General features: G+C 39.2%; 1 protein-coding gene across 2 annotated transcripts in view; it reads right to left on the bottom strand.

Moving 5' to 3' along the window:
- Window positions 1–18,251, bottom strand: part of LOC112395160 (uncharacterized) — a 404,375-nt gene that overhangs the window by 287,081 nt on the left and 99,043 nt on the right. Inside the window, exon 9 of one of the 2 annotated variants that reach the window (XM_024738216.1) lies at window positions 4,280–4,395. In XM_024738216.1, the coding sequence (XP_024593984.1) occupies window positions 4,280–4,289 (10 nt within the window). In that variant the 5' untranslated portion in view covers window positions 4,290–4,395. Of the gene's footprint in view, window positions 1–4,232; window positions 4,396–18,251 lie in introns of those variants that run through there. The other variant, XR_003002305.1, reaches the window with a different exon arrangement.

The raw sequence follows: 18,251 nt of genomic DNA, 5'->3' as shown, positions 1-18,251 counted from the left end.
GTCCTGTCTGAGCGAAGAAAAAATGGCCTCTGGCGACCTACACGCAGGGGCGGGGCCACATCCAAAGCTGAGCCCCAGGAGCTGTGCGAACAAAGAAGAGAAAGGGAAATCTCTCCCAGCAGCCTCAGAAGCAGCGGATTAAAGCTCCACAATCAATTTGATGTACCCTGCATCTGTGGAATACGTGAACGGACAACGAATCATCCCAAATTGAAGAGGTGGACTTTGAGACCAAGATTTATGATTTTTTTCCCCTTTTCCTCTTTTTGTGAGTGTGTATGTGTATGCTTCTGTGTGAGATTTTGTCTGTATAGCTTTGCTTCCACCATTTGTCCTAGGGTTCTATCCGTCCGTTGTTTTGTTTTGTTTTTTAATTTTTTTTCTTAATAATTATTTTTTATTTTAATAACTTCTTATATTTTCTCTTACTTCATTTTTTTAATTTTACTTTATCTTCTTTCTTTCCTTCTTTTGTTCCTTCCTTCCCTCCTTCCTTCCTTCCTCCCTCCCTCCCTCCTTTCTTTCTTTCTTTCCTTCTTTCTTTCTTTCTACTTCTACTAATTCTTTCTTTCTACTGGTAAATTTAAGAAAATTGAAATTGTATCAAGTATCTTTTCCGACCACAACACTATGAGACTAGATACCAATTACAGGAAAAGATCTGTAAAAAATACAAACACATGGAGGCTAAACAATACACTACTTAATAACGAAGTGATCACTGAAGATATCAAAGAGGAAATAAAAAAATACCTGGAAACAAATGACAATGGTGACCCGAAACTTATGGGATGCAGCAAAAGCAGTTCTAAGAGGGAAGTTTATAGCAATACAATCCTACCTTAAGAAACAGGAAACATCTCGAATAAGCAACCTAACCTTGCACCTAAAACAATTAGAGAAAGAAGAAAAAAACAAAAACCCATAGTTACCAGAAGGAAACAGACCATAAAAATCAGATCAGAAATAAATGAAAAAGAAATGAAGGAAACGATAGCAAAGATCAATAAAACTAAAAGGTGGTTCTTTGAGAAGATAAACAAAAAGGATAACCCACTAGCCAGACTCACCAAGTAAAAAAGGGAGAAGACTCAAATCAATAGAATTCGAAATGAAAAAGGAGAAGTAACAACTGACACTGCAGAAATACAAAAGATCATCAGAGATTACTACAAGCAGCTCTATGCCAATAAAATGGACAACCTGGAAGAAATGGACAAATTCTTAGAAATTCACAGCCTGCCTAGGCTGAATCAGGAAGAAATAGAAAATATGAAAAGACCAATCACAAGCACTGAAATTGAAACTGTGATTAAAAATCTTCCAACAAATAAAAGCCCAGGACGAGATGGCTTCACAGGTGAATTCTATCAAACATTTAGAGAAGAGCTAACACCTATCCTTCTCAAATTCTTCCAAAATATAGCAGAGGGAGGAACACTCCTAAACTCATTCTACGAGGCCACCATCACCTTGATACCAAATCCAGACAAGGATGTCACTCTATGAGGCCACCATCACCCTGACACCAAAACCAGACAAAGATATCACAAAGAAAGAAAACTACAGTCCAATATAACTGATGAATACAGATGCAAAAATCCTCAACAAAATACTAGCAAACCGAATCCAACAGCACATTAAAAGGACCATACCCATGATCAAGTGGGGTTTATTCCAGTATGCAAAGATTCTACAATATACGCAAATCAATGTGGTAAACCATAACAAATTGCAGGAGAAAAACCATATGATCATCTCAATAGATGCAGAGAAAGCTTTCGACAAAATCCAACACCCATTTATGACAAAAACCCTGCAGGAAGTAGGCATAGAGGGAACTTTCCTCAACATAATAAAGGCCATATATGACAAACCCACAGCCAACATCGTCCTCAATGGTGAAAAACGGAAAGCATTTCCACTAAGATCAGGAACAAGACAAGGTTGCCCACTCTCACCACTTTTGTTCAACATAGTTTTGGAAGTTTTAGCAACAGCAATCAGAGAAGAAAAGTGTAACTAAAAGGAATCCAAATGGGAAAAGAAGAAGTAAAGCTGTCACTGTTTGCAGATGACATGATACTATACATAGAGAATCCTAAAGATGCTACCAGAAAACTACTAGAGCTAATCAATGAATTTGGTAAAGTAGCAGGATACAAAATTAATGCACAGAAATCTCTGGCATTCCTATACACTAATGATGAAAAATCTGAAAGTGAAATCAAGAAAACACTCCCATTTACCATTGCAATAAAAACAATAAAATATCTAGGAATAAACCTACCTAAGGAGACAAAAGACCTGTATGCAGAAAAGTATAAGACACTGATAAAAGTAATTAAAGATGATACAAATAGATGGAGAGATATACCATGTTCTTGCATTGGAAGAATCAACATTGTGAAAATGACTCTACTACCCAATGCAATCTACAGATTCAATGCAATCCCTATCAAACTACCACTGGCATTTTTCACAGAACTAGAACAAAAAATTTCGCAATTTGTATGGAAACACAAAAGACCCCGAATAGCCAAAGCAATCTTGAGAACGAAAAAAGGAGCTGGAGGAATCAGGCTCCCTGACTTCAGACTATACTACAAAGCTACAGTAATCAAGACAGTATGGTACTGGCACAAAAACAGAAATATAGATCAATGGAACAGGATAGAAAGCCCAGAGATAAACCCATGCACATATGGTCACCTTACCTTTGATAAAGCAGGCAGGAATGTACAGTGGAGAAAGGACAGCCTCTTCAATAAGTGGTGCTGGGAAAACTGGACAGGTGCCTGTAAAAGTATAAGATTAGAACACTCCCTAACACCATACATAGAAACAAGCTCAAAATGGATTAAAGACCTAAATGTAAGGCCAGAAACTATCAAACTCTTAGAGGAAAACATAGGCAGAACACTCTGTGACATAAATCACAGCAAGATCCTTTTTGACCCACCTCCTAGAGAAATGGAAATAAAAATAAAAATAAACAAATGGGACCTAATGAAACTTCAAAGCTTTTGCACAGCAAAGGAAACCATAAACAAGACCAAAAGACAACGTCAGAATGGGAGAAAATATTTGTAGTACACTGCCAAACGTAAAATAGATAGCTAGTGGGAAGCAGCCGCATAGCACAGCGAGATCAGCTAGGTGCTTTGTGACCGCCTGGATGGGTGGGATAGGGAGGATGGGAGGGAGGGAGACGCAAGAGGGAAGAGATATGGGAACATATGTATATGTATAACTGATTCACTTTGTTATAAAGCAGAAACTAACACACCATTGTAAAGAAATTATACTCCAATAAAGATGTGAAACAAACAAACAAAGAAACCTTAGAGAAAAAAATAACATACTAATGATTCAAATTCTCCTTGTAAGCTCATCATGATATTTGCAGTAACAATAATGATGGTTTATTGCGTTTTCCTCTGTGGATATTGTGCTAAGTGTTTGAATACATTATTCATTCATTCAACAAATAGTCTCAGAGCACCTTCTGAATGCCAACCTGGTTCTCAGGTGAGAACCTGAGATGCACCAACAAACCTAGCAGAAGACATGGCTGCCCACATGGAGCTTGCACTGTCTTGTGTGACAAAACAGTAACCAAATAAAGAATATCACATCAGATTACGACAAGTGCTACAAAGAAAGGAAAAGAAACCAATACGATAGAGAGCAGCAGAGGCAGGATGGGGACAGCTGGAGACAGCCGTCAGGGGAGCTTCTCTGCAAAGTTCATATGGTCCCCGCTCCCGACAACCCTAACCAAGGCTGGGACTCCAAGGCTTTGCAAAGTTAAATAACTTTTTCAGTGCCTCTCGGCTAGAACCAAGATTTTTCTGACTCTCATACCTTAACCTCCCACAAACAAGCTAAATGGCAAGTAAATGCACAATAACCTAATATAGTAAAATACATATTCAAATGTAAAGTGCTATTACCTACACAGACGGTTTTAATATGGAAATGGTCACTATTATAGCTACCGCTAGTTACTGCTGCCAATAAGCTCGTAGAGACTGGTTTAAAACATTGCTGATGCTTAGGTTTCTGCTAGAAAGAATTACCAGGCAACTGATTGAGGTAATGATGCCCAAGTTCCAATAATAAGATGAAACCTCCTCTGTTTAGTTAGCAAATACACTGTTGACTCCAGGAACTGAAACACACATATTGAGTAGTCAGCTTATGTTTATGAAAATGACGCAGGGGGAGACAGGAGAGGAACCAAGCCTGTCGAGAGGTTGGAGGTCATGGTACTTACCATGCAGCATCCCACACTGTCACCGCTGTCCTGGAAGACAAATGAGCAGGAGGTCCAGGCTCAGCACCATGGCCATGGCCAGTCAGTACTAATGGCTAAATCTTCAGATTGAGAGCCTGGAGGAAAGGTGTGGGCAGAGAATGAAAATGTCATTAGAAACGCTAAAAGCCAAAGAAAGAAAGTGCTGAAAGAATCTAGAATCAATGGCCAAAAACTTAGAGTAAATAAAGTAGGAAATCATGAGGGTATTTTAGTTTTTTCACAAGCAGCATCTTTGTCATCTGAGGTCATTTTTTAAAAATCTATCAGCCATACATGCAGCAGCATTTGCCACTTGCTGAAGACACCACCCAACATCTGGCACCTACCACTGTCACGGGCAGTTTTGCTTAAAATTAGGAACCAGTGACTTAGGGCTTAGATCCTTTATCTAAGTATAAAGAAATGTGTTTATAGAAAGGATTTGACCAGTGGCGTTTTCAAATTTTAACACTTTATCAGTAGAATGCCTTAGAAAGAATAACTCATTTTCAAAAATCAATAAAGTCTTAGTAGTTTTCTGGTAGCATCTTTGGGATGCTCTACATATATTATCATGTCATCTGCAAACAGTGACAGCTTACCAAAATGTTCATTGCAGCTGTATTTACAATAGCCCGGAGACAGAAGCAACCTAAGCGTCCATCTTCAGATGAATGGATAAAGAAGATGTGGCACATATATACAATGGAATATTACTCAGCCATAAAAAGAAATGAAATTGAGTTATTTGTAGTGAGGTGGATGGACCTAGAGTCTGTCATACTGAACATATGTATATGTATAACTGATTCACTTTGTTATAAAGCAGAAACTAACACACCATTGTAAAGCAATTATACTCCAATAAAGATGTTTAAAAAAAAATCAATGAAGTCTTCAGAGTTCAGGAAAAATACTGTTATCCACTATTTTACTTGAGCCTCAAAACAATCCTACCAGGATGAATTTTTATCCCCGATATGTGAGAAGGAGAGTAGTGAGACCCAAAGAGCACATGGGCCGGTGGTTGAGTGGTGAGGTTCTAGCATGCGAACAGAAATCCAGCAGCAGGTGGTAGGTAATAGGAACTGCCCTGCACAGGTACAGGGTGAAGTAAGTGACTTGATGGATTCAGACTCCCAGACCGCTATACCTGGCAGGTCACCATGAGCCTAAAAAGCTAGTTATTAAGACAGAGCATGGGATTTTAGAGAATAACAGCCATGTGAGAATCAAAATGGAGGAAATCTGTAGATGGGATACAAGAGAAAAATAAAATGAAATACATAGGGGAAACAGAAGAAGCAGTATTGTAAACGCAAAGAGCAGTGGCCTCAGATGACAATCGCTAGAAGGGAGGAGGGGGAAATGAAGAAATAAGCCGCATGCAGAAGTGCTATGAGAGTAAATAAGCAGTGCTTATAATGATAAACACCCTTCATTAGAGAGCTTCCATTCTTAATAAGGAAAGGAAACTTTTCAATACAAGAATGGAATCTTCCAGATCTAATAAACATACTTAGTTCATACTTAGTTTGAAACTTATCCTGTAAAAGGAATGGTATATAGAAAGAGGTGGGAACACCTACTGGATAATTTAACTTCTTGACAGGACTACAGCTCATCTTGCTGCTTCTAATTAATAACGTATTTAGCTATATTATTAGACACTTAGATGTGTTTTTCTGGCAGCAACGGTAACTGAGTTCTTTCTCACAGGCCTTTGCTAGTGAGAAGAATAATAAAAGACAGTTAAGGTAAATATAGTCTGCTTTCATGCTGTAAGCATGGGCTGTCTGATAACACCCCAGCCCTTTGGTGATTTATACACAAGTTACATCCCAAGTAACTAATCCTAAAATTGGACTGTACGTGCTAGCTCAATTTTTATGTCTCAGTGTGGCAGTTTGTTTCTAGAGTTGCCACAAATGAATGTTACTATTAGCTTAAAGCTTTGGTAAAAAGTGTCATCAATGCTTATTCTTTGAGAAGAGGAAAAAGAAAAAAGATACTGAGGGTCTGTTTCCAGAAAAAAAAAAAAAACTTGGAAGCTACTAGGTGCCAGGCACTGTGATAGTCATTTTGCATTTCTTATCTCATTTAAGTCTCACAATAAATGTGCAAAGAAGTTATTATTAACTACATTTTAACCTTGAGAAAACTAAGCTTCAGAGAGATTAAAAACTTGTCCAAGTTCACTCAAGGAACCAAGAAACCAAGCCAGGACTAAAACTAAGAAGTTTCTGACTCTGAAATAACCGCTCTTCCCATAAATCAAATGAGATTTTGCTGATTAAAGACCAAAATTGCAACTTCTTTCAGTCACATGCTTAAAATTAGCCTCTGAAATTGAGGAGACTCTTGTGACTGAGTAATGACTGATTTTCTTAATAAATCTCAAAAGAGATGTTGTCATCATTCAAATTGTATTGTAAGGATGGTCACAGTCATCATCGTAAACACAGACAAGTTAGAAAGTTCTTTCTATGCAGTATGCAACAGTTATTGATATGTGCACTCTGATGCACATTCTAAGAAAAAAAACATGGAGACTTAATTTTAAAAGATATTACTGTTTTCAGTAATTCCCTATCTTTCCAAAGGCAAGGAAATTGTTCAGAAAAACTGAACTGAATAATCTGAAGTTTTTTAAATGAGCACCCGTTCAGAAAACAGGACGATGTTCAGAAATCATCACGGCCCTTCGCGCTTGCTAGACTTCTGTGGAGCAGTCTCTCACCCACTGCAGCGTCACCAATCATCTACCCCCTGTCTGAGATCTCCACCTGAACTCCAGACAGGAACTGTGCAATGGCACCACACTTCAGAACCCCCATGTACACTCACCCTCTTTGTCAGTTATTGCACTAAAGATGTAATACATTATCATCACCCATGTTCAGTAACTGTGAAAAGTGGGTGGTCTGAATCCCATTTTTCAGATGATGAAACTGTTACTTACCTGAAGTCATAAACCTAACAACTGATGGAGCCAGGCAGCAATCCAAGCCCAGGTCTTTCTGATTCCAAGGCTGATTCTTGTCCCTCTCGCCCTGACTGCCTCTCCGTATAACTTCCAGTTCCCACTCATGGGTCCAGAGCTCTCCTGATCTTTTCTGTGTCTATAACTGAATGCCACTTTTCCTCCTTATAATTCATCTCTGCTTTCTTTTTCTCCTGGATTCTTTATGAGGATGAAAGGCGTCACTTACCAGCTGTAACATATTCGTACGTTCACTTGTCTACCTCTTCCGCTAAATTCTCAGTTACCTTTGTGTGCCTACAACCCGTCGGAGAGCCTGGCAAAAAGTTTGACACATTTAACATATAAGTATTTGCTTGGTAAATGATGCTCTCCAGTCACCTTAGCCGGAACCCCGGAGGTCATCCAAGACTCATTCCTCTCCTGCCCCCAAGACCAGTACGAATCAAGTCTCATCCGTTCTACTTTAAACGTCTCATGAAGCTGTCTTCAGTTTTCCACCGTGACTGCCTTGGTTATGGTTTCCATTCCCACCTCTTGCTTGGATTACCACAGTTCTCTTCTGAATGATGGAAACACCCTTCTCTCTGAGGTGATTCTCGCCAAAAACACTGTCTACCAAATGCGATCCGGTTCTTCAGTAACTCCCCACCGCCTCCACCACGATGCATGTCTCTTCAGAGCTCTGACCCTGCAAACCGCTCTCACCTCGCCCTTCGCTGGCTCTCGCGTGCTGTCTCTCTCTACCCCCCACACCTCCCATATGAACTGTACGGTCCAGCCATTACACACTGCTTATAAGCCCCTTAAACCTATGTACTTTTTCTCCACTGCGTGGCTTCTTGCACAAGAAATGCCCTTTATCCATTTATTTACCTCATACACTTCTAATTAAAAGGCCAGTCAAAGGTTAATAATTTGTCATCCCTTTAAAGGGACAGTCTTCACACCTGCTGGATGAAGATGGCAGAGCAGGAGGATCCTGAGCTCCCCTCCCCCCAGGGACACACCTGAGCTCACCTCTCCCCAGGGACACACCTGAGCTCACCTGTCCCCAGGGTCACACCTGAGCTCACCTCCCCCCAGGGACACACCAACCTACAACCACACACACAACAACTCTCTGAGAACAGTCTGAAGACGAGCAGGACAGATGTTCTACAACTAAGGATATAAAGAAAAGCCCACATGGAGATGGGAAGAAAGGGAAGAGATGCAGTCTTATCACAGCCCACACCCCGGGTGTAGTGGCCCACAGGCAGGAGGGACATCACAACCACGGATGCCCCCTGAGGAGCAAGGGGTCCGTGCCTCACACTGGGCTCCCCAACTCAGGGGACCTGCACAGGGAAGATGAGCCCCATAACGTCAGGCCTTGAAAGCCAGTGGGACTTACGTCTGGGAGAGCCAGAGAGCTGTGGGAAACCGGGACTCCGCTCGTGAAGGGCTCGTGCACAGGCTCACTCTCACTGCGTCTCAGCACAGATGAAGCGACTTGGAAAGTGCCTGGGTTATATGAGAAGGAGATTTGTTGACTAATATTAGGGCCTGTGCTGGAAGGACAGGGATCACGTAAAACTTTCTTCAGGGACAGAAGCGCTGGCGCGTGCCATTTTGTTATGCTCTGTTTCTACCTACCTGGCCTGGCACTGGCAGGTGCCACTTCTGTCACTTGCTATCATCTCGGCTAAAACCATGCACCCACCCTGGTGTTCTCCTGAGGACCAGCCCCACTACCAGGCCCATCCCAGCTGGCCCTTCCAAAGCAGCTCCCAGCCCCCACCCCACCCCCACCTGGCAAGTGGCCTGTGTCAGCATCAGTGGCCCCTCTAAAGCAGTTCCTGCTCTAGGGAGCCAGCCCACAGCCACAGCATGTTCACAACAGCCACCGCAAGGCCTCAGGGCCAGCCCCACTGGGGGCCAGCCCCACACATCAGCATGCCCACGGCAGTTGTGTGCAGATCTCTCAGCCACCTGGCCAGCCCTGCCCACCAGCATGCCTGCAGCAATCACAGCCCAACCACAGCAAAAGGGCACACGCAGTCCACACAGGAGATACACCTGGAGCACCTGGCTCTGGTGACCAGGGGGGATTGTGCCACTGGGTCCCGCAAGACACCTTCTACGTAAGGCTACTCTTTAAAGACTGGAAGATATATACCTCACATGCCTAATACATAGAAACAAACACAAAGAGTTAGGCAAGATGAGGAGACAAAGTAATACCTTCCAAACAAAAGAACAAGACAAAACCTCAGAAAAGGAACTAAACGAAACGGAGATACAAAATTTACCAGGTAAAGAGTCCAAAGAAATATTCATAAAGATACTCGTTGAACTTTGGAGAAGAATGGATGAACTCAGTGAGAACTTCAGCAAAGAGATAGAAGATATAAAAAACCAATCAGAGCTGAAGAACGCAATAGCCGAAATGAAAAACATACTACAGGGAATCAGCAGCAGATTTGAGGATGCAGAAGAACAGATCAGCAATCTAGAAGACAGGGTAATGGAAATTAACCAACTGGAACAGCAAAAAAAGAATTCAAAAAAATGAGGATAGTTTAAGGGCCCCCTAGGACAACATCAAGTGTGCCAACATTCGTGTGATAGGGGTCCCAGAAGGAGAAGAGGAAAAGAAACCATGACAGAAGACCTACCTATCTGAAGATAATGGCTGAAAACTTTCCTAACCTGATGAAGAAAACAGTCATCCAAATCCAGGAAGCTACAAAAAAGAAAAAGTTACAGGTGAAAATCTCTGAGGAACACGGATGCAAAAATCCTCAACAAAATACTAGCATGCCAAATTCAACAATATATTAAAAGGATTATTCACCATGATCAAGTGATATTCATTCCAGGGATGCAAGGATGATTCAATATCTGCAAATCGGTCAATGTGATACACCACATCAACAAAATGAAAAATAAAAATCATATGATTGTATCAATAGATGCAGAAAAAGCATTTGACAAAATTCAACACCCATTCATGATTTTAAAAAAAAAAAACTCTTAACAAATTAGGCATAGAAGGAACATATCTCAACATAATAAAACCCATATACAACAATCCTACAGCTAGCGTCATACTCAATGGTGAAAGGTTGAAAGCATTTCCTCTAAGATCAGGAACTAGATGAGGATGCCCACTATTGCCACTTTTATTAAACATTGTATTGGAAGTCCTAACCACAGCAATCAGAAAAGAAAAGAGATAACAGGCATTCAGATTGGAAAGGAAGAAGTAAAACTGCAACTATTTGCAGATGACATGATACTATATACAGAAAACACCCAAAGACTCTACCAAAAATCTATCAGAACTAATAAATAAATTAGTAAAGTGGCAGGACCAAAATAAATATACATAAATCTGTTGCAATTCTATACACTAATAACAAAACTATCAGAAAGAGAAATTAAGAAAACAATCCCGTGTACTATTTCATAAAAAAGAAAAAAATACCTAGGAATAAACTGAGCCAAGAAGGTGAAAGAGCTACACTCTGGGAACTGTAAAACACTGATAAAAGAAAGTGAAAACAACACAAACAAATGGAAAGATATATTGTACTAGTGAATTAGAAGCATTAATATCATGAAGATGTCCCCAAGCAATCTAAAGACTCAATGAAATACCTATCAAAATACCAATGGCATTTTTCACAGAATTGGAACAAGTAATTCAAAATTTTATACTGAACAACAGACCCTGAATAGCCAAAGAAATTTTAAGAGAGAAGAAAAAAGCTCAAGGTATCATGGTTTCTGATTTCAAACTATACTACAAAAGTATAGTAATCAAAACTGTACAATACTGGCACAAAAACAGAAACATAGATCAATGGAAACAACAGAATAGGGAGCCCAGAAAACCCATGAATATATGGTTAATTGATGTATGACAAAGGAGCCAAGAATACACAGGGGGGAAAAGACAGTCTCTTCAATAAATGGTGGTGGGAAAACTGAAAAGCTACATGCAAAAGAATGAAACTGGACCACTTTCTTATATCACATACAAAAATAAACTAAAAATGGATTAAAGCCTTTATGTTGAGACCTGAAACCATAAAACTCCTAGAAGAAAACACTGGCAGTATGCTCTTTGATATCAGTCTTGGAAATATTTTGTTTGGATCTGTCTCCTCAGGCAAAGGAAACAAAAGCAAAAAATTTTAAATGGGACTACATCAAACCACAAAGCTTTTGCACCATGAAGGGAACCATCAATAAAATGAAAAGGCAACCTTCTGAATGGGAGAAGATACTGGCAAATGATGTATTCGGTAAAGGGTTAATATCCAAAATATACAAAGAACTCACACAACTCAGTATAAAAAACAGTAAACAATCTGATTACAAAATAGGCAGAGGATATGAATAGACATTTTTCCAAAGAAGACATGAAGATGGCCAAAAGACACATGAAAAAATGCTCAACATCACTAATCATCAGGGAAATGCAAATCAAAACCATAATGAGATACCACTTTACACCTGTCAGAATGGCTATTATCAAAAAGACAAATAACAACAAATAACAAGTGTTGACGAGGATGTGGATAAAAGGGAATCCTCCTGCACTGCTGGTGGGAATGTAAATTGGTGTAGCCTCTATGGAAAACAGTATGGAGATTCCTCAAAAAATTTTTTAAAAACCTGCCATATGATCCAGCAATTCCACTTCTGGGTATTTATCCAAAGAAAACAAAAAGACTAATTTGAAAAGATAAATGCACTCTTATGTTCACTGCAGGACTATTTACAGTAGCCAAGATACGGAAGCAACCTAAGTGCTTAAAAGTGGATAAAGAAGATGTGGTATATATAAAAACAATGGAATATTACTCAGCCATAAAAAAGAAAGATATCTTGCTATTTGAGACATGGATGAACCTAGAGGGTATTATGCCAAGCAAAGTAAGTCAGACAGAGAAAGACAAATACCATACAATTTCACTTACATGTGGAGTCTAAAAAACAAAACAAAACAGAAACAGACTCAGATACAGAGAGCAAACTGGTGGCTGCCAGAGGGGCAGGGTGTGGGAAGTTGGGTGAAACAGGTGAAGGGATTAAAAAGTACAAACTTCCAGTTATAAAATAAATAAGTCACGAGGATGTAAGGTACAGCATAGGGAATATAGTCAATAATATTGTAATAACTTTGTATGGTGACAGATGGTTACTAGACTTATCGCTATGATCAATTTGTAATAGATATAAATGTAGAATCACTATGTTGTTTACCTGAAATTAATATAATATTGTGTGTCAGCTATACTTCAATAAAAATGATAGAAATGGAAAATAAAGTGATAGTCTTCAAACACGTGATCCTTTTGCACAAAACTTCTAATCATTAAAATATGTACACCTGATTTTACAGGTTCAAAATATGGAAATTTATTGCCTGCATTAAATATCACCAGTTATTTTATCTTTTCTGTTATCGTTCTTGTATTTCAGTCGATCTGACCTTCATTAGTAGGTAGCATTTGTAGCAGAAAAATAATATATGAGATATTAACCAAGATTTTTCATCTGTGCGTGGGGGGGATGGGTGAGAGAGGTGAAGGGGTCAAAAGGTATAAACTTCCAGGTATAAAATGAGGAAGTCACGGGGATGTAATGTACAGTATGGTGACTATGGTCAACAGTACTTTACAGTATATTTGAAAGCTGCTAAGAGAATAAATCTTATAGGTTCTCATCACAAGAAAAAAAAATTTTGTCCCTACATGTGGTGATGGACGTTAAGTAGGCTTACTGTGGTGATCATTTCACGATATAAACAAATATCAAATCTTTATATTGTACACCTGAAACTAATGTTATATGTCAACTGCATCTCAATTTTTAAAAACACATTTTTACTTTCATGTTCTCCTATTTTGTCGGCAGCAAACAGCAGCAGCTCAAGGAAGCAGAAAGAGCACGAAAAGCAAATGGTCAAAGTCTTGGCTTTTGAGTTCCAAAATAAAGACCTGAAACTCGTAGTGATGCCAAAGATCTTAAAAGATTTTTATTTGCAAGCACAGACTTTTCCTACTTTCAAAGGCTGTCTTGAAAACCCAAGCATAATGTTTATGCTGTTAGAAAAATAAATAAAGGGGTCTCTAATAAGGAGGTCTCTAATAGAATCACTCTTTCCTGAAATTTTCCAAACTTTTTGTCTTTAGCATGGAAAATTTTAATTCAAGTTTATGTCTTATAGTTATATCTATTCCCTTCGCTTTCTAGTTTTTATACTTTATTTTGCCAATAGAACTTTAGCAAACAACTCATCAGAAAAATCTGCTTTACTTTGACTGAAATCTTAGCTCTCTTATAAATACTGTTTCCATAAACACACTTGGGTCTTCTCAGTTCCACACTTTTCCCTGTTAGATTTCACCGGCGTGAAATATCTGCCCCTTTTCTCTTGGCTTTAAATAAATCCTGTGCCTCCCTCAATATCCAGTTTAAATCCCACTATGTTTTCCCAAAGTCCTTCATGATCACCCCGGCTAGAAAGCCATCTGTCTCTCACCTCTGAATGCCCACAGCAACCATTATCAATGAAATCCATGGGCCGTAAATCTTGTGCCATTTTGCCATAATTTTTATCTTTATTGAACTACTTCTTAAAATTTTTATTATCATATTCTTTTCAAGAATAGTACTCTTATTTCTGCAACTAGAGTATAAATTTTTGGAGGGAACTAAATATGTTTTCCACCTTTGTATCCACCAGAGACCACATCAGTGGGTTGAAAGGCATAAATGCTAAAAGCACATTTGATATGGTATTTTATCTTTGGCGATGATGATTACAGTAACAACAATAACAGTAATAATAATAATAATTTATTAAGCATCTACTATGTGCCGGGTGCTACGCAAATCACTTCATGTGGATTATCTCCTTTAACTCTCACATAAACTTATGAATTTCGTTCCATTATTACCTTTATTGTTTAGCAGATAAGACAGACTTTAGAGTCCTGAGAAGTGTTAAGTCATTTGCTCTAAGCCACACAGCTAGAAGTGGAAAAACCGTAACTTAGTTTAATCTTCAATGTTAAATTTCTAGTTGTAGGAATCCACATCTAGGACTTCCTCAGATGGACAACATTTTATTATCTGTTTTTTGATGTCATGGTTTTAGGAAATGTATTCTTTATTAAAAGCCAATCTCCATTCCAGTATCTAGATCATCTGAGAGCAATGGGAAGGCCCTCTGCAATGGTCTCCAGAAGTAAGAAGTGGATGGTGTTAAGGGTGCTTCATGGCTTTAATGAAGTGACATAAATTTTCAGGGAAAACAACAGTAAATCACATTAATAGAAAACCTAATGAACCAGAACTCTGCAATAAATAATGATAAATATTACACAAAGGTTTCTAAATATCAGAACTAGTGATAATTCTGAAAAACTAGGCAGTTAAAAAGTTCAACATGGAATAAAATAATTATTGTCAACTAAATCACTGTGAGAGAGAAAAGTGTTTTTTTATAAAACCTCCTAATTGGATCTGGAATTGGTGAAATCATCTGCAAGTGAAACCTAACTGAAGAAGATGAAGACAAAGAGACTGTAAAGTGCTCTGAGTACCATACTATCTGTTCCCAGGATATTGCTTCCTACAGACAAAGAACTATCACACATGAAGGAGGATGAAATATTAAGGGACCTCTAAATAGTTAGGGTGTCTAATAAGACATTTCAAAACTAATAGTTCCAAGAATTAACTCTTGATTTCCTCCAAACTCTATTCCTCCCCAATTCCCTCCCCTCAGGAAACACCACCGCCTTTTCCCAGTTCTCAACTTGTCCGTGTCCCAGGTTTGTTTCACTGGCCTAAAATTCCTGCCCCCTTCCTCTTGGCTTTAAACAAACCCTGTTCCTCCCTCAATATCCAGTTCAAATCCCACCATGTTTTCCCAAAGTCCTTCATGATCATCCAGGGTTAGAACACTCTCTCACCTCTGAGCGCCCACGGCAACCATCATCAGTGCAATTCATGGGCCATAAATTTAGGCCCCGACCCTTGGAATCTTCCTGAACTCTGCTCTTTCCGTCACAGCCTACATGCAATGCATCAGTCAATCTGGTCATCTCTGCCTTTGAACTATACCCTGAATCCTGTTGAGCCACTACTTTGACCAAGCCACTGGCACACTGTGCCTGGACTATTGCAGTAGACCCTTAGCTGGCCTTAGAGTTTCGACCTCTCCATTTCCATTATTTTCCCCGACACACACACACACCAGAGTATTCTTTTAAAAATCAGATTATGTCACTCTTCAAAATTCTCCAGTGATTTCAATAGCACTCAAGGAAAATGCCCCAAATCCTTGCCATAGACTAATAGATCCACCGATACCTCACCATCAAGCCTAACTAATCTTCCTGCTACCATTCTCTGCTGCTCTAACACCTCCAGCAAAAACCCATCACCCTTCCCTCTACTCCAGACATGGGGTCTCTCTGCTCTTCTATGAACTCATCATCCTCTTCTCCCTCTACCCCGAGGCATTTTCACTTGCTAATCGCTGGGCCTGGAACACTCTCAGTTCAGTTCTCTGCTCAAATGCCTTAGGGAGACATTCTCTGATCATGCTACACAAAGTAACATTATTATCATCACCACCTCTTTCTCTTCCCCTGAACCTTATTATTCTTCACAACACTTGTCAATCCCTAACATGTTATTTTAATATACATTATAATATACAAAGTATATATTTTAAAATAAGTTCTTGGGAGGTTCTATCTAATAGGAGCCTACAATAAATAAATAACACACACTAAGAATAGTTTTTAATATATACTCAGTTGGTCATTTTGCAAACTTCTCAACAATGCAATGGTCCAAAAATGCAACTGCAAAATGCATGAAGTAGGGCTGATGAGGAGAAAGGTTAGGGATTAAAAGCAGCATTAGTAAAAACTTATGTCCATACAAAAACCTGCACACAGAGGTTTATAGCAGCTTTATTCATAACTACCAAAACTTGGAAGCAATCAACATGTCCTTCAGTAGGTGAATGGGTAAACTGTGGTACATCCACACGATGGAACATTACTCAGGGCTAAAAAGAAATGAGCTCTCAAGCCATGAAAAGACATGGAGGAACCTTAAGTGCATATGACCAAGTGAAAGAAGCCAATCTGAAAACGCTTTATACTGTATGATTCCAACCATATTACATTTTGGAAAAGATAAAACTATGGAGACAGTAAAAAGATTAGTGGTTGCCAGGGGTTGGGGGAAGAAGGAGGGATGAATAGGCGGAGCACAGAGGACTTTTAGGACACTGAAAATACTCTGTTTAATGACATGTGGCATTATCCTATCACACAGCATCCAAATCCATAGAATGTGTAACACCAGCAGTGAACTGTAATGTAAACTGCAGACTCTGGGTGATTCTGATGTGTCAGTGTAGGTTCACCAGTTGTAACAGATGCACCATCTGGTGGGGCATGCTGATAGTGGTGGAGGCTGTGCATGTGTGGGCACAGGGCGCATACGGGAAATCTCTGTACCTTCCTCTCAATTTTGCTGTGAACCGAAAATTACCCTAAAACAAAATAAAAGTAGTATTTGTGGATAAAAGTTACTTCACAGAGTTGCTATGAAGATTATATTACTCTCAGTAACATATGTGAGGTATCTCATAAACTGACCAGCCTATTACAAGCCTTCAATAAATGTCCACAAACACACATCTTTTGTTATTGCTCCCATTCTGTTTTCTGTAAATGGGAGCACACAGCTGCCTAGAGAGTGCAATCATTCAATACTGTCACCTGAAAGGCATGAAACACAGTTAATTGTTAGTCTGCAAATTGAAGAGTGACGAGCATCGGCCTATTAGTTTACATTGCTTCCACTCTTCTAATGGGCCATCTAGCACTGTAGAAAAAGCAAAATAACCTCATAAAAACCCAGATTACTATGGTCTTCATTACATTCCAGACTAAGTCTTCTCTCTGATATCACACCTGCACAATGTCAAAGTGTTCGAAGGACCAGTTTTCATGATAATTTTATTTTATTAAATTATGTTTATGTAGACAGTATCTATTTCATTACCTAATATTTCCTGGAAACTCTGATTATTTACAAAGAAATGAGTAGATCCTGTGTCAATAAGCTCAGGCTAGTATCTTCTGCCATCTAATGTGTTAAGAATTCTTGAGACTTTTCTGATTACAATTCAAATTAAATGCAAACAGTCAAGTAGCACACAGAGACCCCATTATCCACTCTCTGTGAGCTGAGGGGATGAATAATATAATGAGACATGTTAATTACTTGCTTTCCAGCAGCTGTGACTGATTAGTTTTGACTGGTACATCTTGCTAATGTGATAGAGGACAGTAAATATCAGGGCTTGTCATATTTTTCCAGGGCAAGGAAACTGTGGTCTCCAATGACTTGCTTCATTTGTAGCTTGCTATGCAATTTGCCAAAGTGATGCTAGATCCCCACAATCTCTTAACCAAGTGAATTTCATGTTAGGGGACCCTAAGTTTTCAGAGCCCTCTGTCTCAGTAAAGTTGGTCTCTCTCTGTCTCTCTGTCTCTCTCTGTCTCTCTCTGTCTCTGTCTCTCTCTCTCTCTCTCTCTCACACACACACACACACACACACTTTAGTTTCTGAATTGATAACATACAAGAACCAAGCCTACGGAGGTACTAAGAGATCCCAGCCACCATATGTACTTTTCTTTCTTTCTACTTAAGAGTGCCTTTTTACATCATGTTGCTTATTTTTAAACAACTAAATGCCTTTTGTGAGTCCACGAGTGGCTGCACCAGCTCCACTCTGAGCTTTGAAATCTTTGAACTGCGTGTGAGGGGTTTTGAATCATGGCCATCTAGAAGAAACTATCACTAGAGGTGTGTTTCTCAATGTTTTTTTTTATCAGCCCCCCTTTAGATTTTTTTTCCTAATCGTCCCCT

Source organism: Neophocaena asiaeorientalis, unplaced genomic scaffold (genome assembly GCF_003031525.2).
Source record: "Neophocaena asiaeorientalis asiaeorientalis breed wild unplaced genomic scaffold, Neophocaena_asiaeorientalis_V1.1 scaffold25, whole genome shotgun sequence".
NCBI lineage: Eukaryota > Metazoa > Chordata > Mammalia > Artiodactyla > Phocoenidae > Neophocaena > Neophocaena asiaeorientalis.
Note: the sequence above shows the minus strand (reverse complement) of the source record. Positions and strands in the feature narration are given on the sequence as shown.